Consider the following 22,417-nt stretch of genomic DNA (forward strand, 5'->3'; position numbering starts at 1 on the left):
CGACCCTAGTGTATTGAAGAATTATAGACTGATATCTAATCTATCATTTTGTTCTAAAATCCTGGAAAAAGTGGTTTTGCGACAGCTCGTGGACTACATCACAAATAATCTTTTTGAGCCACTGTAGTCTGCTTTTAGAAAATATCACTCCGCAGAGACAGCACTTACTAAAGTAGTGAATGACCTTTTGTGAGCAATGGACTCAGATACCACTACAGTCTTGGTGCTGCTGGATCTTAGTGCTGCGTTTGATACTGTGGATCATCATATTTTACTCAATAGGCTGGAAAATCACTTTGGGATTACTGGAACTGCTCTTGCCTGGTTGACGTCATACCTGTCCAGTTGCTCTTACTGCGTATTGTGTAATGGCATCTCCTCTGATTGTAGGGACATGAAGTTTGGGGTTCCTCAGGGATCCGTTTTAGGCCCCCTGCTTTTTGTCCCTTTATGTAGCACCTCTTGGGAATATCCTGCGGCGCTTTGGGATTTCCTTTCATTGCTATGCTGATGACACTCAACTGTACATGCCAATAACTGCTGGTAATCTCACTCACATAAAATCTTTGGAAGATTGCCTTGCATCAGTAAGAAGTTGGATGTCTAATAACTTCCTACTTTTAAATTCTGATAAGACTGAAGTTATGGTTCTTGGTCCAGCGAGGTATCGGCATAAATTTGATCAGCTAGCACTTAGCTTAGGTCTGTGTGTTATACATCATACGAATAAAGTGAGGAGCCTTGGAGTAATTTTTGATCCTACGTTGTCCTTTGATCTCCACATTAGAGACATTATGAGGACTGCTTTCTTCCATCTGCGAAATATAGCGAAGATTCATCCCATCCTGTCTATGGCTGATGCTGAGACTTTGATTCATGCATTTGTCTCTTCTAGCTTGGACTATTGTAATGCTCTATTTTCTGGCTTACCGCAGTCCAGGATTAGGGGTCTTCAACTGGATCAAAATGCTGCTGCCAGACTCTTGACACAAAGCAGAACGTTTGACCATATTAAACCCGTTTTGGCGTCCCTGCACTGGCTTCCTGTTCCTGCAAGATCGGATTTTAAAGTACTGTTATTAGTTCATAAAATCGTTCATGGACTTGCACGTCCCTATCTGGCTGACCTGGTAAACCCTTATGTACCAGCTCAGGCCGTGCGTTCTCAGGGTGCAGGACTTCTGTGTGTTCCCAGGGTGAATAAAAAGTCTGCCGGTCACAGAGCTTTCTCCTACCGAGCCCCAGCTCTGTGGAACGATCTCCCAGCACACAATCGGCAGTCGGATACTGTGGATATTTTTAAGTCACGTTTAAAGACTCATTTGTTTTCTCTGTTTTATCATTAGTATTACGAAGTGTTTTTATTCTTGTATTCTTTTATGGTTGTCTTTCTTTTATGGTCGTTTATTTTTATTTTTTTTATTGTGTTTTAAATTTTTTAATTGTTTTTTGTGTGAAGTGCCTTGAGAGGATTTTCTCGTGAATTGGCGCTATATAAAATAATAAATTTGAATTTGAATTTGAAAACTAAAACATATATCTGATATTTCCACTTTATAAAACTTCAGACGTAACATTAATTTAAATAACCTGTCCGAAATGAGTTTGGTTAAAATTTTAACCATAAGTTAAAACTGTATGCCTCTGGATAACTTGGGTGATATTGCCAGCGATCAGTATGGGGGTCAAAAAAAATTTTTTTTTTCTTTTGCTTGCTTGCTTTCTTTCTTTTCTGTGACCAGTTCTCCTTTGACTGCAGAGATTATGGCAGTTTCTTCTGTAACTAGGTCACTTCTGTTTGCAGAGGATAAAACTGTACATCTACTACAAAACATTTAGCAGGTAGGTACTCAAATCTTTGATATCAGACTTCATAAATGTTACAGTTAAGCTTTATTCACCACGTCTGCAAAAATATGTTAGCGGTATAAAAATGATCGAACCAAAATTCATCGGAAGATACTAGTCCGCTGATGGTTTTCAAAATTATCTGAAAAGCTAATCCGATAATGAAAACATCAGCTTTGATAATTAGCAGTTAGCAGATATACGAGGTCTATTAGAAAAGTATCCGACCTTATTATTTTTTTCAAAAACCATATGGATTTGAATCACGTGTGATTACATCAGACATGCTTGAACCCTCGTGGGCATGCGAGAGTTTTTTCACGCCTGTCGGTTACGTCATTCGCCTGTGGGCAGTCTTTGAGTGAAGAGTCGTCCACCCGCTCGTCGATTTTTTTCATTGTTTAGGAATGGCTCAGAGACTGTTGCTTTGTTTGATAAAAATTTTTTCAAAACTGTAAGGCACAACTGAGTGGACACCATTCAATAAATTCAGATGGTTTTCGGTAAAAATTTTAACGGCTGATGAGAGATTTTGGTCTGGTAGTGTCGCTTTAAGGATGGTCCACGGCGCCTGACAGCGATCTGCGCTTCGAGGCGGCAGCGTCTCGCCGTTTCAAGTTGAAAACTTCCACATTTCAGGCTCTGTTGACGCAGTAAGTCGTCAGAGAACAGAGAACTTTCAGAAGAAGTCGGCATGAGGAGTTTATTCGGACATTCCGTTGTTAACGGTCATTTTGTAATGAAAGAACGTGCGGGCAGAGTCGCATGTCGGGCTGGACCCGACCGCGGGGGGTCGCGGCAGGAAAAACACCTCCGTTGGAAACCTTAACGGGCAAGTTGGAACATGCCCAAGCTGTTAAACAATTTCTCAGTTACTCACTTGTTGAAAGCCATTAAAAGCCGCCTGAATTCTACAAATGGTTTTCAACACGGAGGTGTTTTTCCTGTCGCGGCGCACACAGATTTGCCGAGTCGTCACGGAAACGACTCGGCGAATTTGCGCGTACGTCTTTCATTAAAAAAATGTCCTTAAACAGTGGAATGTCCGCATAAATTCCTCATGCCGGCCTCTTCTGAATCTTCTCTGTTCTCTCACGATGTCCTGGGTGAATTAAGCCTTAAATTAGGATGTTTTCAGCTCGAAACAGGCCGACGACAGCGCCTGGAAGCGCTGCAGGACGTCCCGCTCCGTGGGAAGTCCTTACACCGACAGAAACACCCCATAATCTCTCATCAGCCGTTAAACTTTTCACAGAAAACCATCTTAATTTCTCGAATAGTGTCCACTCGGATATTCCTCACAGGTCCAGAAAAAATTTTGATAAAGCAACGCGCGCCGTCTCGAGCAGCGTGTGAAACAAAGGAATTCAGCCGAGAGGGCGGGACCACATCTCACTCAAGGCCTGCCCACAGGGAAATGACGTCACCGACACGCGTGAAAAAACTCACGCATGCGCACGAGGGTTCAAGCATGATTGGTGTAATCGCATGTCATTCAAATCCATATAGTTAAAAAAAAAATAAAAGGGTCGGTTTATTATCTAAGAGACCTCGTATAAAATAAAAGTGGGTGATGTTTTGCACTCACAGCGTCAATCTCGTTGAGGGCCTTCCACTGTTCGTATGGGACTCCCAGAGCCTCGGCAGTCTGGATAGTCCTCTTCATGTGGCTGGTCCACACCTTCAGGTCTCTGATACACTGACCACGCAGGTACGTGCCCAGAGTGCTGGCAAACTGACACACAACACATGGTACAGCACAAAGCAGATCAGACCAGGCTCCTCATTTATCAATGGATGTGTAGAAAAAGTTCTAAATGCTGAGATACAAACAAAATTTACTATGAGTGTAAGTACTAATAAATAAATAAAATAAATCTGTATTTATCAAACAGGCGCATGCCATTTGTACGCACATAAGTATCAGCTGTTGATAAATCCCTCACATTCTAAACCATCATGCTCGTGCACATTCATGGTCATCTGCATTCAAAAATGCCCTCAATTGGGCAGTGCAGTCTTGTTTTGCTAAAGGGGTAAAATATGACGCATTTGATTTAATTTTTCTACTTCCAGGGAGAGAAACACACCACTTTCTCTGAGATTTTGGGCAAATTACACAAGTGACGATGTGGTGGAAAGTGGACATGTGTTGTGGTTTGTTTATGACCCGAAGCTCAAATGTGTCGAGGCAGTTTTGCAGGTGAGAGAATGCAGATACTCTGGTTAGCAGTGTAGGCTAACACTTACCGACACAACGTCTCCCATTCGCCTCGTCTTCTTTTCTCCACTGGGAACTGAAAAAACTGCACTTTCGCGACTGCAGCCGAAACGAAAACAGTACAGCATTTTCCCATGTGAAGTTATGCTGTGTATATATTGTGCAATGGGAGCAGCTGCCCCTATAAATGAACGAATCACGCGATATCGGGTTCAAATGACACTGCACTGCCCTATTAACCATATATGGTAACAAAATGCCTGTTTGTTGCTCGTGTTCCTCACGAGAAGAACAGAAGAAGAGAGAGAACAAAATAAACTGTTGTGAAACAAGCATCGAGGCACTCATTCGTAGTCACGGCAGTTTGCCTTTTCTACCTTACAGCTGTGCGTGTACAAGACAGTAAATACTATACTTTGTGTAAAAATGTTCATATGCACAAACCTGTGCATATGAACAGTTGATAAATGAGGTCCCAGGATTCAAACACAAGCTGAAAGCTGGCCAAACAGAAAATACTGCAAAGTTTGATCTACTTAATAACCAGCAACCAGATGATATGTTTTAGCAGCTGCAGCTTAATTCCATGTCATTGTCACAACTACGAGAAAACAGCTTCGCAAGACGTTTTTTTTTTTTCCAACTATGACCCTGACCATTATATCATCAATTATGACATTTCTTTTACAAAGTCTCAGATTATCTTGGCAGCACAATACAATCCAGACATGAGGACATGCACATGGACCCTTACCTGAGCACCACGTTGCGACAGTCCAGAATCTCCCCCAATGCGCCCCAATAAGTTGAGTTCACTCTCTCCATGGCGGCACAGGTAGATGGAGCGCGGCGTGACATGGATATTCATGAGGTAGTAGACTATCCTGCTCTGAATGTGGTCCTGGACCTGATTCACCAAGTACCTGCTGCCCACGTTGAAGATCTTGATGTAAGACAAGTCCCTGCATGAGGGAGGGTAAGAAACTCCAACACTGAGAAACACTTCATAGAAGGAGGGAGAGCTGCAGATTTGTCAGGTTTGTGCATTTTTAATTTAAATTTTCTTGTTTCACTTTATAGAAAAGTTGTGGTTTTGTCAATCACTCTGCCTGTCCAAAGTCCAGAAATCAGCACATTCATCTCACGGTTTGATATCAGTGATGTCATCACCTGTCCTTGTTGTCATCCAGTGGAATGTACGTCAGCTTGTAACATTCAATCCTCTTGAGGAAATCTGCCACAGCCTCCTCTTTGTTACAGCCCACGTAGTCTGGACTGCTCAGTTTCACTTGCTGTTTCAGGAAAAATGAAGAACAAGAGATAAATCTCATTCTGAACTCACGATGGATCACTCCTGTGGCAGCACAGCCCCGTCTCACATTTTTCTCTTGATACTCTCACGAAATGTATTACATTTTTGTGACACAGTCACCCTTCACACATTAATTTTAGCCTTAACCATAACAACCCTCCACACACACTATGTCACTCCAAATTTCATTATACCGTCACAAAATTTTTTTCATGACACCATCATGAAAATCAGCTCCATTTTGTGACGGTATCATGAAGTAATAGATTAAATCACTTTTTGTGATGCCATCAGGAACTTGGCATGAGATCGGATTGGTCTGTGTGTGTGTGTGTGTGTGTGTGTAAATTAAAGTACTGGACTAATGAGCAGTATCATGCACTACATTCCTGTTACTTGAATGAAACAAGCTCTTGCATTAATTTTATTTTGGAGAGGGTGGCAGAGACAGATTACAAGTTCATACTGAGCTATTTTGTTGGTTGAATAATGTCCAGCAGTGCTTTTTTAAAAAAACAAATTCAGTTGATTATTGAACTATAAATGACAATTTTTTTCATTTAATTTCGCTAAATTTGTTGTTACAGTTACTGAGCAATAAACATAATAGTGAGCATAAGTGAAAACAATTATCGATAGATTAATGGAGTAACGAAAAAAAGAATCGATAATCAATAAAACAATTATTGTTCGGTGCAGCCCTAATGTCCACAAAATACCTAAAATCAACTTCAGTGTGAAGAAAACCACAGCCCCCCACCCCACACACACACACAGAGGCTTGAGAAAAAGAGAGAGAGAGCTCTTCTGGGAAAAGCAAAAATGCCTCTTTCTCCTGTACCAAAAGCAATAATGCGCGCCGGGATTCAGTACCCATCCCTCCCACGCTTCAGATAATCATGGGTAAGGTTTTTTTTCACTTCATCTTGCTCTATGATGGACTTCATGCTCTGATTAAGCACAGACACTCCCACCTTGCAACATATTGAAGAGTGTTATGTAGGACTGTCATGATTAGGAATTTCTGGAGACGATTAACTGTCAGACAAATAATTGCGATTGATGAATATATTGTCTATTTTTTTCTTTTTTTCCCTTCTTTATATTCTACTATTGTAGTATAATTACACACCTCTGGAAGAACGTTTGGCTTCTGTAAGTGGAGAAACTGTGAATAGTGCAACATTTTTATTTTTATCTTCATTTTACATACAGTCGCAACTTTTTATGATTTGTGGTTGTTTCTGTTGCATTTCTGAAATTGTTTCTCCACATCAGTCACGTTTTGTGCTTAAACACTACATTAAGCTCAAGATTGAACAAATACCTTTGAAAAATAACAGCTGTTAAAGTTCAGAGTTCTCACCTGCTTTTTGTGATCTGTGTGTCTGAACATCACCACAGCTTCTCCACATTCATTCATATATTCTCATTTTTTAAATAAGTTTTTAAAGATATTTGACCGTTTATTTCATCCCATGATCTCATAAATTCAGTATATGACCCGCACATGGTGTGAACAGGACGGTAACGGCAGAAGCACACCGGGAGAGAAAGTTCAGAGAGAAGTAAAGGCAGCTCCACGTTTTGGTTTTGTTTTTTAACATGTTCACTCGGGTTAAAATCCTCTCTCTGCTCCGCGCTCGCTGTGCACTGATGGTTCAGCAGCGTGTCGTGCCTCCATTCAGGAATCTCCCTCACCCACCCCCTCCCTCGCAGTCTGCAGCCTGTTGACTCCACGCACACACACACACACACAGACACACTCACCGACAGCTCCTTTGGTAAACTCCGCATTTTACACGGCTTTGAAGAAGACGGCCACTGCTTTAATCGGCCGTCTTATCCAAACGCCAGGACGGATCGCTCCTCAGCGTCCATGTTATTGTCCTGCCTTAAGACGAGAGCGAAACAGAGTGAGCGAGGCTGCAGCACAATGACGTCAGATTCTGAGTCGTTTTATGCTTTGTGGATGAAATAAATAATATGAAAAATAATCGCGACTGGCGAATACTGTAATAAATGTGACTGCCCTAGTGTTATGTAAATCGATGTATTTACATCATCAATTACATTGATGCAGTGAATTTCAGGAGGCCACCCACAATAAATTTGTCACCGAAAATCAAATTATTTTAAAAGTCAAAAGAGCTCACACCCTTTACTTATGTTTTAATATTAGAAACGTTTAGATTTTTAAAAAGGGTTTTTGGTGGAAGAAAGGAGCTGTACAAATGAAGATTACAATTTTGTGTTCCTGAATTGAGACTGAGTCACTGATATCAGATGTGCACTGTGACACAGTTTTCTGCTTTGTTCAAGGGGGAGTGCGTGCATGTGTGTGTGTGTGTGTGTGTGTGAGTGGGGGGGGGGGGCAGTACACTGGACCTCGGCTCAAATCAGTTCTTGGCCAAAAACCGAGCTCTCACAGTGATTTTGGACAACTTTGCACACACTTCCTGCACAGTTCACTTACCTTAATATTCTCAGCAATGATTTCCGGATCGTCACATATTGACTCCACAAAAAACACCTGAATGGGTGAGACAAACCCTGACGCTGAATTAGTGAGTGAGGTTTTGTTTTGTAATGTGTGCCACTGAGTAGAGAACAAACCTTGTAACTGTTCTGCTTGGCAAAGCTGAGGATGAGCTCTCTGCGCTCCTGTGTGGTGTTGGTGGCGTCGAAAACCTGACAGTCAGGAATAGAAGCTTTAATTGATGACGTCATTAAAATTATACAGGCCGCGTATATCCACATCAGACAAGTGTGTTACTTCATTAACAGCAACAGCGCATCAAAGCTGGAAGTATTTTTCACTCACCACAACTTGACCTTGCCCACTCATGAAGTACTCGTACACATCCTTCAGGGCCGTGATGGCACAGGCTCTAGACACACAAACAGTAAAAAAAAAGAAAGAAAAAAAAAACTCTATTTTTACAAAAAAAACTCACTGCTTCATACTATATTTGGAAATCACATATTATAAGAAGACAAGGCTGGTAAAGTCACTCACGTCTCCGGAGACGCACTAAGAATCAGAAGATTCATACTTGCGTATCTTCATGGCCTCTATGTTGTCGGGTCTGAAGAACTCAAAGCTGTTGTAGGAACATGTGGCTTCTCTCCGATACTGCCCAATATTAAAGACTGTAACAGAAAAAAGGAATGCAGATGCAGACAAAGGCTGTGAAGAAACAAAGCCACTTCATTTGGTTTTGCTGTACATTGAGGACTTTTGGGTTTGAGATCAAAAACTGAACACAAGAAGATGTTCAAGACACCAGCTATTATTTCCTACAACTGACATTGAGATGTGGTAACACAGAATATTGCACCTTTCTGTAACAGACCACCCAGTTTTTTGGGTGACCAAAGTTCCTGGAACAGGTACATAATTCTGACAGTAATAACATTTCAATTACTAATATTAACAAATATTTGCGTGCTTCTATTGTTCGGCTTTTTCAACCAGCAACCGCTTTCAGTTGTTGGTTGTTTCTATGGCTTTTCACGTGAGATTGTAGTACAACTTGTTGCATTTAATTTCAAGATAATTGTTTCACTGTTTCACCAGCTTTAAATGGTCAAAAGTATTTGGGCATAGCTGGGTGGGGGGGGGGGGGCAGTGCCATTGTCCTAACATAACTTTTATGAGCTGCATTCACAGCAGCGAGTCCCAGTGAAATGTTTCAGTGTAATCCTGCACTGTGATACCTTTAGTTGTAACCCCGATCCAGTTCAGGTATCTGGTGAGCTTCTTAGAGATGTAGGTTTTCCCTCTTGCTGGAAGTCCTACCATCACGATCATAGTTGGGGAGTTGGTAAACTGTGGCACAGATGCTGAAACACACAGAAAAAAGGGAACACATTAACACTGCATCATGTTTAACAAAGATGACAGGGTTTTCTATATATCAGCAATATGATTATCAAATATTAATGTCTTTTCTTTGATTATTAATGTCTTTACTTTGATGTACTGTCTTTGATCTTGTCTTTGATTCTGTTCTGTATTTTCAAATATACATATATGCATGTGTGAAGGTTCATGTGCCATTACTCTTTTAATTAATCACTTATTGTTAAAGCAATCATATACACTGAACTGTTCAAATAATCATTACAAATGCTTACACGGGAAAGTGAACAGATGATCTTTGGCTTAGTGAATGTGCAGACTGTTTTGCTAAAGCTATGTTTTTGCTAATCACAGATGTGCATCTTTAATTAATGGGTCAGCCTTGAGGGAAGAGCGGTGTGACCGGTACACTGATTCAGGGCTGAACGTTGTTATGGGAAGGCTAGGAGACTGGAGGCTTAAAGCCATAACAGTTTTCATATCGACAAGAGACCAGACTCTGTGTCTTTTTCTTATTTTGTATTATTGTCGCCTCTATATGCTTGTATGTAACTTTATTTCAATAAATATGAGAGGCAGATGGGCGGGGCCCTTGAGAGCTGACGGGACGGCCGTTACCGGAGGTTGACGCTCGTTTGCTCTCTCCTGATCAGGAAAAAGAAATTCAATGTCTCCTGCGTGATTATTTTCTGTGTTAACTGAGTTGTTCTTTTCAGGTCCAACTCTGAACAACTTTGACATCTTGGTCCTTTGAGAGCCGGGTGCCAATAGACCGGACAGCCATCGGCCCGTGACGGAGGACCCCCGTGGAGTCCGCGGCCGTGGCCAGGGAACCAGTTCCCACAGACCCTTTTCCGAGGGACGGGTCTCCTCCCTAACAGGACAGTGCTTACCGGGGTGAAGGCATTCGAATTCAGCGGCAAAGTCTGATCACGGGTGAGAACTGAATTTCTTTACGTGCACGTGTGTGCATGTGGCTGGGACCACCGCGAGGGAAAAAAACCCCTAATGTCTTTCTTGGTTCGTCTCTTGGCTTAAACACTGTAAGGTGTGAGGCAAAAACCTGGCTGTAAAGCATTAAATTTTACTTTCTGGAAAAAAAAAAGGAAAATCAGGAGGGACAGCAGAGCTGTGCTCTCACGCTCCATGCTCGTTTCATTCCCGCTGTGTCAGACACCTGATGTGGGCTGTCAGCTCCGTGTTGAGCCAACACCGGTTTACAACTGGGGTTTACAATTGGGAAAAAAAAGCAAGAGACAACTAAAGACCACTTTCAGGTCCGAAACAGTGCATAAAAAACTGTACAGTGTTAGGTCAGTGAAACCTTCGGTGGACGAGCCGTAAAATTGTGATAAAACCGGTTGGAGCAGAAGCGTGATAACAGCGGAGTTAAAACGTGATAACAGCTGAAGTGCGGCGGTGTGAACGTGTTTGTGTGAATGTGTTTTTATGAATGAGAATGTGCACAACTGAATCGCGGGGGGCCTGACACCTGTATTAACCCACAGGCAAGAATGAAGCCCCTGATGGTGAAGTAAGTTGTAAACATTCTATATGCACCACAACTGTTTGCAAGCCTACGAGTCTGAAAAGAAGCCCTAAGCAAGGTCACCCACCTCTCAGAGGTCGAAGTGGTGACACTTTTCAGGCTGATCAGTGACAAAACAGTGAAAAAAGAACAACAACCTGTTCGTTTAGATCTCCCTATGAGATAACCCCACGAACAGCTAAAATAGGTAACAGTTGTTCTCACAGCCAATATGACACACAGTCAAATGATGTTAGGTACATGGTGTTACAGTGGGGCATATGGACAGACTAAATTGAACCCCAGTAGCAGGTCAGCCGGACAAGAAGGCAGATGATCAAGAACAGCAGTTTATTAATTCACAAGAGATATGAACTGAAGAATTGTCTTTTGGTGCAAGGTGAGTTCAGCACAGGCGCCTGCTTCATCAAAAGGGTGAGTTTAGCACCAACAGAGTTCAAACTTAGCAGTGTTCATTCTTCCAGGGAGGCAAGTGTCAACACAAACAGAAATGAACTTGAATCTTCTTCATAACTGGAGTGTAAACTGAGGAGGCTGTCTTCAGAGGTGGAAATCAACTCAGGAAGCTTCTTATCAAAATCAAATCAAATCAAATCAAATCAATTTTATTTATATAGCGCCAAATCATAACAAACAGTTGCCCCAAGGCGCTTTATACTGTAAGGCAAAAGCCATACAATAATTACAGAAAAACCCCAAAGGTCAAAACAACCCCCTGTGAGCAAGCACTTGGCGACAGTGGGAAGGAAAAACTCCCTTTTAACAGGAAGAAACCTCCAGCAGAACCAGGCTCAGGGAGGGGCAGTCTTCTGCTGGGACTGGTTGGGGCTGAGGCGAGAGAATCAGGAAAAAGACATGCTGTGGAAGACAGCAGAGATCAATCACTAATGATTAAATGCAGAGTGGTGCATACAGAGCAGAAAGAGAAAGAAACACTCCCAGCATCATGGGAACCCCCCAGCAGTCTACGTCTATAGCAGCATAACTAAGGGATGGTTCAGGGTCACCTGATCCAGCCCTAACTATAAGCTTTAACAAAAAGGAAAGTTTTAAGCCTAATCTTAAAAGTAGAGAGGGTGTCTGTCTCCCTGATCCCACAGGAGAGGAGCCTGAAAGCTGAAGGCTCTGCCTCCCTTTCTACTCTTAAAAACCCTAGGAACTACAAGTAAGCCTGCAGTCTGAGAGCGAAGCGCTCTATTGGGGTGATATGGTACTATGAGGTCCCTAAGATAAAATGGGACCTGATTATTCAAAACCTTATAAGTAAGAAGAAGAATTTTAAATTCTATTCTGGAATTAACAGGAAGCCAATGAAGAGAGGCCAATATGGGTGAGATATGCTCTCTCCTTCTAGTCCCCGTCAGTACTCTAGCTGCAGCATTTTGAATTAACTGAAGGCTTTTCAGGGAACTTTTAGGCCAGTGACAAAAGTGACAAACAAACTGGAGAAGCTGCTTCAAAGTCAAACCTCAGAGTATGCACAACAAAAGAATGTCCTTTTCCTCTTAGGAGTGAAATACAAACTCAAAGACAAGTTTTTAATCAAAGTCTTTTCTTCTAGACCAAAAGTTCAAACCTAGACAACAGAGTTAACTCAGAAAATCTTTTCTTCTTACTGAGTTCAACACCAGACTGCAAAACCAAAATCATAATCACTACCAAAACTGGTAAACAGGAAACACCCTGGAAATGAAGCCATCACACTATTAGACACCATAAACATACACACAAACATGCATAAACACACACGCAATAATGCAGAACGTGTTGTGTGGGCCGCTGAAGAGGAGGTACTGCTGGCCCACCACCACAAGATGGCGCCCTGCTTGAAGTGCGGGCTTCAAGCACGAGAGGGCATCGGCTTTGCTGGAGGTGACAGCTGTCATCAATCAACACAAGCTGTCACCCATCACCACCACTACAAAGACCGGACTGCAACTCCACCTCCTCGCCGAGAAATCAACTACCATTCAGGTAATTTCTCTGCTGACTGACACTGTGTGTGTTTAACCTGAACTTCTATTTGCAGCCGTTTTCCTGGAGTGTTTCCTTATCTGGAGGATTGGCGTTTGGTGTGACAGCGACGGCTTCGCCTCACACCCCAACTCAGATAAGTGGTTGACCAGGAGCTGCACGAGTGTGTGTGATTGGAGGTGGAGGTTTTCCCTCCTTTACTTAATACAGACTGTGGGATTACTGAGTGTGCGAACTCACACTCATCTGGACTGTCTCTGTTTTCTGCCAGCAGTACCGGGTCTGACTGCTGAAGACAGCGGCCACCTGGGGCGCAGGGCTTGGCGGCTCCGGTGTTCTTCAGCTCCGTTGGTGGTGGAAGCTGTGTGGGGATCGTCGAGCCTGCCCACACGTCACCTGGTGTATGATTGACAGTCCACCATATTGTTATTGTCTGTACGTTGTTGTGCGATTCACAACATTAAATTGTTACTTTTTGGCTTATCCATTGTCCATTCATTAACGCCCCCTGTTGTGGGTCCGTGTCACGTCACTTTCACAACAGAACGGTGAAGGACGTGACAGACACACAACCCTTGGAAGGAGGGAGTAAAGGAATAACCAAAAGATTAAACACAAGCTATAAAGACTCACAACCAGGGGAGAAAAAGACTGGCCTATACCATATATCCACAGACAACAGAAGAGTGACAGACTGTGAGAGAACACACCCACATACACACCAACATAGAAACGAGACATAACTGCACACAAGCCAACACACACACACACTAACCACAAAGGGGGCAGCTTAGACAAGACCAAACATCTAATGCACAACACCCACACATAGGCACACAGCAACAGGGAGGACTGAGACAAAACCCACAGACACAACTGACAGCTCAGGGGGTGTGTCCGAATACACACAGAGACCAGTACAAATGCAGAACACATAAGGACTCAGACAAGCCGCAGGAAAACACATACACAAATGACAAACTAATAAAAACCATATACACAGACGACATCACAACAGTACCCCCTCCTTCAAGAGCTGGCACCGACAGCTTAAACAAAACCCCCCGGAAAGACAACCGGAGGAACACACAAAAACAACGGACATGGAACAAGAAACGGAACACCAAACAAGGAGACCCCCCACCCAAAAAAAAAACCCATACACAGAAAAACAAACACTGGGAGGGCGGTGGGGGAAGGCCCACAGGTGGACAGCCCGTGAAACAAAAAAGGACCACCCGGGAGAATGCCACTACTGGGAACATTATGACCAACTTGCTGAAAAGTCCGACTACCGCTGAAAGTGGGGGCTGATTGCTGACCAGGTACATAGACGAAAAACCTGGGGGAAAGAGGAGTCCGGTTAATGTTAACAGGAGCGACAGGGAACTGGTTCATCAACTGGCCGAAGTTCACAGACGGGACAAAAGGCTGACTCTGTGGCAGGCAGGGGGAAGACAAAGAGAAAGGTGACCGACTTGGCGGCCGGCTGAAGTTCATAGGAGTGACGAAGGGCTGCTTCATCAACCGTCAGGAGTTCACAGACGGAACAAAAGACTGGCCCTTTGGCCGGCAGGAGCAGGACAACGTAAAAGGTGACCGGCTCATCGGTCGGCTGAAGACCACGGTGGAGGCAGAAGTGCGACCGTGCGGTATGTCAGGGTTCCCCACAGTGTCAGCAGAAGTGTCACACGGCCCACCGAAGTTCTCCACCGTGTCTGGGATGGGGATGTCCAGCCCCAATCCTACGATGTCTGTGGAAGCTGGGACATCCAGCCCTGCTTCACCAGTATCCCCAGGAGTGGGGAATGAAGGCTCCTCAATCACGATCCCAGTCGAGGGAGTCGACGTCTCCCTTATGTCACTGTCAGTTGTGGAGGTGTCCGGGCCCACGGTGACGTCTTCGGAGGCTGGGACAGACGGTCCCACGCTAACGTCCTCTGAGGTGGAGGCGGACTGTTCCGCAGTGACACATTCAGGGGTGTAGACGGGCTGCTCCTTCGTCTCTCCATCCAGAGCCAGAACTGCTGACTCCCTGATGAAGTCATCATCAATGAAAGCGGCAGGAGGAGCTGTGTGGACGTCATCAACCATGTCGACCGACAGGTCCCCGGAGACATCTTCCACAGCGGAGGTGACTAGCCCCTCGGCAATGCCAACATCCTCAGAGGTGGGAACAGATCGCCCCACAGCAACGCACACTGGATTGGAGGTGGCCGGCTCATTTACTGCTTCACCAGAGACTGGGAACGATGACCTCTTGGTGATGTCTGGAGTCGGTACAATCACCTCCGCTTCCACTGACCTGCAAGACAAGGCATAGGGATTAATATCCCCCACACCCCCACTGGAGTCCCCAGAAGGCACTCCAGTGAAGTAGGCCGGAATGAAGGAGACGTGGTCTGCAGTGGGAGTGCCCAGCTCCGTGTCAACACCATCAGGGGCCAGTGCCATGGACCCCTCGGTGACATTTGGAGGAGCAGAGACGGGTGATTCCTCTGTGACAACATCAGGGACCAAGGCAGAAAACTGTTGTATGGCTGGGGTGCCTGGCTGCCTTTTGTTTCTGTCTTTTGTTTTTCCTTCCAGGTGGCATGCGTTCAGGACTGAGTGGCTGTGTGGCTGAGTTATTAGGACCTCACCCTGATCACCTGAGGCTGGTCATGTGCAGCTCGTCAGGACTCACAGCTGTGGTGCATCTTTATGGATTGGGGCATGGTTGCATTTAAGTCTGGAGTACACAGTGTGTATTTGCCAGAGACTCGACCTTGTGACCAGACGGGTGAGATCGTCGTCTAGAGAGCCATCTCATTATCATGGATGCAGAGACCGTACCAGGTTTGGTGCCATGGTCTGTGAAAGAGGAGGGGGTGAGGTCTCACGCTCGTCAGCACACTTCCTGAGGTACTTTAGGTTTTGTGACTAACATGAGTACAGTCAGTAGATGTGGTGTCCCTCACACCTTATTATACTGAGCTGTTATGTTAGTCGTTTAATCAGCTTCCACTGCAGTGGAGAACTGAACTGGGTGTTCCATGCCTGCAGGGTGGGAAGCTGATTGGTGATTAAGCCAGGAAGTGTTTGCTGTTTATGTACACCTTTGAGTGGTCTCTCTGTGTGTGCAGTGGTGGACTCACATGATGGTTTCTTCTTTCACAGACTCGGTTGGTCGCGGCCACCTGGGGGGTGTCGGCGGGGTCCTTGGGTCCGAACTGTTCTGGCTCCGGACCGTTTGTGCTGCTGGGAGCGCACCGTCTTTCCACCTCGCCAGACCGCGCACTTATATGTTTGTAATTCAGCACTCACTGTTATGTTATTAAATTCTGTTATCCTTTGAACCGTGCTCTGCTTATTTTATACTGGGTCCTTCAAATGCTGGCCGGTCCTCTGCCCGCGTCTGACACATAACAGAAAACCCCTCAATGACATCTTCAGGGGCGAAGCAGCTGTCAACCTCCTCCACCAATGGCACATCCAACTCACACCCTGAGCTGCAAGAGGAAACACACAGATCAGAATGCCCCAGGCCCACCCCGGAGCCCAGAGAAGGTCTTATCGGGAGACGAAAAGTCTCCTCCTGGACCAGCCCTGGTACAGGTGACGGCTGGAGATCTGCAGCTTCTTGCTGGTGCCCCTCTCCGTTGGACTTGGACCGATGTTTTTTTGTTTTCTTCCTGGTCCTGCCAGATACACAGGTGATCACAGGCGAAGATGGGGACCTGGGAGGTTTGGCCGGAGTGGTAGGCGGAGGTGCAGAGACCTCTGGTGGCTGCTGAAGCAGGTGGCCCTCTGACTGCCGTGGCGGGAGATCAACCCCGGAATGTGATCCAGAGACAGGTGAGCTTGGCTGAGGACCTTCCAGGGGAAGGACTATGGCCGTGTGCAGACTATTGAGGGAATGTCTGAGAGCTGAGAGAGCGATTGTTCTGGAGATCTGATCATCCAAAACAGCTGGTGACTGTAATTTCATCAATAGTTTATTGATAGTGGTTAAGAGAGAACGCAGGGCTGTGTTGGATTCAGCCAGACTCTGAACGGAAGAAAGGATATCCTGCGTGGATTTAATGAAGGTGTGCAGACCTGCTATATCTGGAACAGCAAGAATGTCAGTAAGTGATGTTGGTGTGGCTAAGGAAGAAGGCTGAATAGTCAAGGCATCCATGTCTGCACTGGAATGAGAGTCCTTAAGCGTATGACAGCTCTGTGTCTGAATTGCTATGATCAATCTCATGAGAATGGTAATAACCAACAGGATCAGATGCCCAGTCTGGAGTTGTGTCCTGATAAAACAAGCCTTCTAAAGAAAACAGTTCAGGGAAAACATCAAATGCCCATGTATTTAAGTTCAGTAGGTCCCAAGCTTGATTAAAAAATGCACTCCTTTTCTTGGGGTTAGAACAAAAGCGAAAAGAATTAAAGTCTAAACTGCTCACCAAAAGTCTTAAATGTAACAAAATCAGGGAGGCTGCCTGAGAGGATCTGTTTAGGTGGGTCCATTCTGTTACAGTGGGGCGTAGGGACAGAGTAAATTGAACCCCAGTAGCAGGTCAGCCGGACAAGAAGGCATATGATCAAGAACAGCAGTTTACTAATTCACACGAGATATGAACTGAAGAATTGCCTTTTGGTGCAAGGTGACTTCAGCACAGGCGCCTGCTTTATCAAAAGGGTGAGTTCAGCACCAACAGAGTTCAAACTTAGCAGTGTTCATTCTACCAGGGAGGCAAGTGTCAACACAAACAGAACTGAACTTAAATCTTCTTCATAACTGGAGTGTAAACTGAAGAGGCTGTCTTCAGAGGTGGAAATCAACTCAGGAATCTTCTTATCAAAAGTGACAAACAAACTGGAGAAGCTGCTTCAAAGTCAAACCTCAGAGTATGCACAACGAAACAATGTCCTTTTCCTCTTAGGAGTGAAATATAAACTCAAAGACAAGTTTATAACCAGAGTCTTTTCTTCTAGACCAAAAGTTCAAACCCAGAGAACAGAGTTAACTCAGAAAATCTTTTCTTCTTACTAATGAGTTCAACTCCAGACTGCAAAACCAAAATCATACTCACTACCAAAACTGGTAAACAGGAAACACCCTGGAAATGAAGCCATCACACTATTAGACACCATAAACATACACTCAAATGTGCATAAACACACATGCAATAACGCAGAACGGTGAAGGACGTGACAGACGCACAACCCTTGGAAGGAGGGAGTAAAGGAATAACCAAAAGATTAAACACAAGCTATAAAGACTCACAACCAGGGGAGACAAAGACTGGCCTATACCATATATCCACAGACAACAGAAGAGTGACAGACTGTGAGAGAACACACCCACATACACACCAACATAGAAACGAGACATAACTGCACACAAGCCAACACACACACACACTAACCACAAAGGGGACAGCTAAGACAAGACCAAACATCTAATGCACAACACCCACACATAGGCACACAGCAACAGGGAGGACTGAGACAAAACCCACAGACACAACTGACAGCTCAGGGGGTGTGTCCGAATACACACAGAGACCAGTACAAATGCAGAACACATAAGGACTGAACACTTAAAAATGTGGGGAGAGACAGTTAACTTCTTATGAAAATTACAGCTAAACTCCACAACAAAGTCATTTGATTCCATAAAAGAGAACACCAGTGATTTTACAAGAAGGCAAGAGAGATGTAGAGTGAAAAATACACCAGACCATGCTTTTGCACCAAACACAGCAGTTTTTAAACCTACCGGAGCAGTCATAATGATGTGTGAGGAAGAAGTTTATTTTGCAGGAAAGGGTAAAGGTCAGCGCCGCAGAGCAGCCAGAGGCAAAGCCCGTGGGCATGAGATAAAGAGGAAATTGACATGTTGGAAGTGTCAGAAGAATGGACACTTTGCGTGTGAATGTACACACTCGCAAAGATAAGGAGTTCTCCGTTTTCAATATGAATTTTGTTTATGCATGCATAAGGTTGCAATTCTTTCTTTTCTAGAAGATTATACTTATCAATTTTTCCTTACTTTTTATTCTGTTGTCGCTATATAGACAGATTGTGTGTAATTATTGTGAATTGTTTTGGATAACACTGTCAAGGTCACAGTTGCTGGCGCTCCAACATCTTAAAGTGTGGAGTTAAGATACTGAGAAATAAGTGCACATTAATCAATTTTGTATGTGTATATGAGTGTGAGTTGGTGTCCAGGGTAAGAGTATTCTGAGGGAGAATTCTGAAATAGATCTGTTGATGAAATAAAGCTTTTCAGCTTATTAAGATGATAACTCAAAGACAATAAATACTATTGTCTTCCTACTTTCCATATTGAATGATCATATAACTTGGATGAAGTGGTTAAAATATGGTTGATTTTTGTACACTGGATAAGGTGTAAAAGTTGGTTAGTTTCACCTACTTAACAGATTTTAAGTAAAGCTAATCAAGATTATATTCCAATAGAGTAATTAATGATTGGATTTATTGTTGTGTGGTGTGTTTTTGTGAGATTTGTGTGGGTTGGTTCTTTTCTGTCTGAAGGAAAAAAAAAAATTCAGATTGACTACTTCTGTTGTGTGTGCCGCCAGAAGAGGAGGTACTGCTGGCCCACCACCAGAGGGCGCCCTGCCTGAAGTGCGGGCTTCAGGCACGAGAGGGCGCTGCCGCCACGGACACAGCCGGGAGTGACAGCTGTTACTCATTACTTCCTGACAGCTGTCACTCATTCTTCATCACCTCACTCCATAAAACCCAGACGTCATCTCCACCTCATCGCCGAGATATCGTACTTCATTGAAGGTAATATCCTCAGCCGTTTTGTGTTACAATATATCTGTATATTGTGAGTGTTTGCAGGAGTACCGGTTCCTCTATCTGTGGAAGCTGAGTGAGTGCAGGACGGCACTCTTTTCCCCTGAGGAATCACTGCGGTACTCATCACATATTGAGTGAGAGGTGGAGGTGGCATTCCCACCGTTGTTGTTACTGGGTTTACACACACCCACACTTGACTGTCTTTGTTCTCGCCAGCAGTACCAGATCCGACAGTCGGAGACGGTGATCACCTGGGAATTCGGGACTTGGCGGCTCCAGTATTCACCAGGTTCGGTGGTGGCAGAAATCGTGTGGTTCCGGCCCTTCTCAGGACAGACGTCTTCTATCCTTGAGCCTGCCCACACGTCACCTTTGTAATTTGACTGTAATCATATACTGAGATTGTCTGTATATTCGTTGTGCACATTTCACAACATTAAATTGTTACTTTTTGGCTCATCTATTGACCGTTCATTTGCGCCCCCTGTTGTGGGTCCGTGTCACTACACTTTCACAACAGGATATCTCGGCCAGCGTCATGGACTCCGAGGGGCGTCACCCGGCTGTTGAACGACCAATGGGAGAGCAGGGAGCGCAGGCGTCTGCAGGAGGCGTGATTGGTGAGCTGCAGCACATTCTCACCGCCTTTACGGCTCGGTTGGATCAAATGACTGAGCAAAACATTCTCCTGAACCGCAGGGTGGAGGCTCTCTCCGCGCAGATGGCGGCGAGCGCTCAGGGCGCTGCTGCAGCTCGTCCTCCTGTCGACCCTGTGCAGGATATGAACGTTCCAGTGGTGGTTCAACAACCCCTCCCACCATCCCCTGAAGCATACATAAGCTCTCCTGAGCTGTACGGAGGTTGTGTGGAGATGTGCGCGGACTTTCTTATGCAGTGTTCGCTCGTCTTCGCACAACGTCCCGTCATGTACGCGTCAGATGCTAGTAAAATAGCTTATGTGATTGCTCTGCTTCGGGGTAAAGCACGCGCCTGGGCTACGGCGCTCTGGGAACAGAACTCATGGTTGTTATCAGCATACACTGGGTTTGTGGGGGAGTTCAGAACAGTGTTTGATCACCCTAACAGAGGAGAGACCGCTTCAACTGTGCTGCTGTCAATGAGACAGGGACGCGAGAGCGCAGCCGCTTATGCAGTCAACTTCCGCATCGCGGCTGCGAGGTCCGCCTGGAATAACGTTGCGCTCCGCGCCGCCTTCATAAACGGACTGTCGTTGGTTCTGAAGGAGCAGCTGGTAGCTAAGGAGGAACCGCGGGATTTAGATGGGCTTATCGATCTCGTTATACGGTTAGACAATCGGTTGGAGGAACGCCGTCGGGAGCGAGGCGAAGGACGTGACCGGATACGCGCCGCCCCTCTCCCTTCCGGGTTCGAAAAGGGGCCGCCCTCCCCACGCTCCACAGCCGCAGCGCTCTGTGGGGCAACAGCTCCCCCTGCTGACGTTGTTAGGGAAACGCACAGGGCCAAAATGAGGAGGTTGATCCGTGGAGAGTGTTTTCTCTGCAGCTCAACTGAGCACACACAGAGAAACTGCCCCAAACGGCCAAAATGGCAACACTCGCCCTTAGAGACTGGGCTAAGGGGGGGTCAAAACATTCAAGTGAGACACACACAGATTGCCACACGACTCCCAGTCACAATCCTGAGCGGGGATTTAACCCTTCAAGCCCCAGCACTGGTGGACACGGGGTCAGAAGGGAATCTGCTAGACAGCAGATGGGCAAGGGAGGTAGGGCTCCCTCTGGTGGCGCTTCCTTCGCCATTGCAGGTGCGGGCACTAGATGGCACCCTCCTCCCTTTACTCACACACAAGACACAACCAGTAACTCTGGTGGTGTCTGGAAACCATCGGGAGGAGATTGAGTTTTTTGTAACTCCTTCTACCTCCCACGTGATTTTGGGCATCCCATGGATGTTGAAGCACAATCCCCGGATTGATTGGCCGTCTGGGGTGGTGGTTCAGTGGAGCGAAACCTGCCATCGGGTGTGTTTAGGATCCTCGGTTCCTCCCGGTTTACAGGCTAAGGAGGAGGTCAAAGTCCCTCCCAATCTGACGGCAGTGCCGGTTGAGTACCACGATCTTGCTGACGTCTTCAGCAAGGATCTGGCACTCACCCTTCCCCCGCGCCATCCGTACGATTGTGCCATTGATTTGGTTCCAGGCGCTGAGTTCCCGTCCAGCAGGCTGTACAACCTCTCACGACCTGAGCGCGAATCAATGGAGACCTACATCCGGGACTCATTAGCTGCCGGGCTGATCCGGAACTCCACCTCCCCGATGGGGGCAGGTTTCTTCTTTGTGGGCAAGAAAGATGGCGGACTCCGTCCATGCATTGATTACAGGGGGCTGAATGAGATTACGGTTCGCAATCGATACCTGTTGCCATTGTTGGATTCCGTGTTCACCCCCCTGCATGGAGCCAAAATCTTTACTAAGCTGGATCTTAGAAATGCGTATCACCTGGTTCGGATCCGGAAGGGAGACGAATGGAAGACGGCATTTAACACCCCGTTAGGTCACTTTGAGTACCTGGTCATGCCGTTCGGCCTCACCAACGCCCCCGCGACGTTCCAAGCCTTGGTTAACGACGTCTTGCGGGGCTTCCTGCACCGATTCGTCTTCGTATATCTGGACGATATTCTCATGTTTTCTCCGGATCCTGAGACCCATGTCCAGCATGTACGTCAGGTCCTGCAGCGGTTGTTAGAGAACCGACTGTTTGTGAAGGGCGAGAAGTGCGAGTTTCACCGCATGTCTTTGTCCTTCCTGGGGTTTATCATCTCCTCTAACTCCGTCGCCCCTGATCCGGCCAAGGTTGC

The 22,417-nt window shown here is 45.5% G+C and overlaps 1 protein-coding gene across 2 annotated transcripts in view; it reads right to left on the minus strand.

The window, feature by feature from the left end:
• Window positions 1-22,417, minus strand: part of si:dkey-96f10.1 (6-phosphofructo-2-kinase/fructose-2,6-bisphosphatase) — a 108,108-nt gene that overhangs the window by 35,624 nt on the left and 50,067 nt on the right. For both annotated transcript variants that reach the window (XM_034172040.1, XM_034172039.1), the window contains exons 2-9: window positions 9,102-9,227; window positions 8,438-8,534; window positions 8,206-8,272; window positions 7,998-8,072; window positions 7,858-7,914; window positions 5,240-5,361; window positions 4,824-5,031; window positions 3,437-3,583 (exon numbers count right to left, since the gene is read on the minus strand). In XM_034172040.1, coding sequence (XP_034027931.1) covers window positions 3,437-3,583; window positions 4,824-5,031; window positions 5,240-5,361; window positions 7,858-7,914; window positions 7,998-8,072; window positions 8,206-8,272; window positions 8,438-8,534; window positions 9,102-9,227 — 899 coding nt within the window. The remainder of the gene's footprint in view (window positions 1-3,436; window positions 3,584-4,823; window positions 5,032-5,239; window positions 5,362-7,857; window positions 7,915-7,997; window positions 8,073-8,205; window positions 8,273-8,437; window positions 8,535-9,101; window positions 9,228-22,417) is intronic.

Source organism: Thalassophryne amazonica, chromosome 6, assembly GCF_902500255.1.
Source record: "Thalassophryne amazonica chromosome 6, fThaAma1.1, whole genome shotgun sequence".
Taxonomy (NCBI): domain Eukaryota; kingdom Metazoa; phylum Chordata; class Actinopteri; order Batrachoidiformes; family Batrachoididae; genus Thalassophryne; species Thalassophryne amazonica.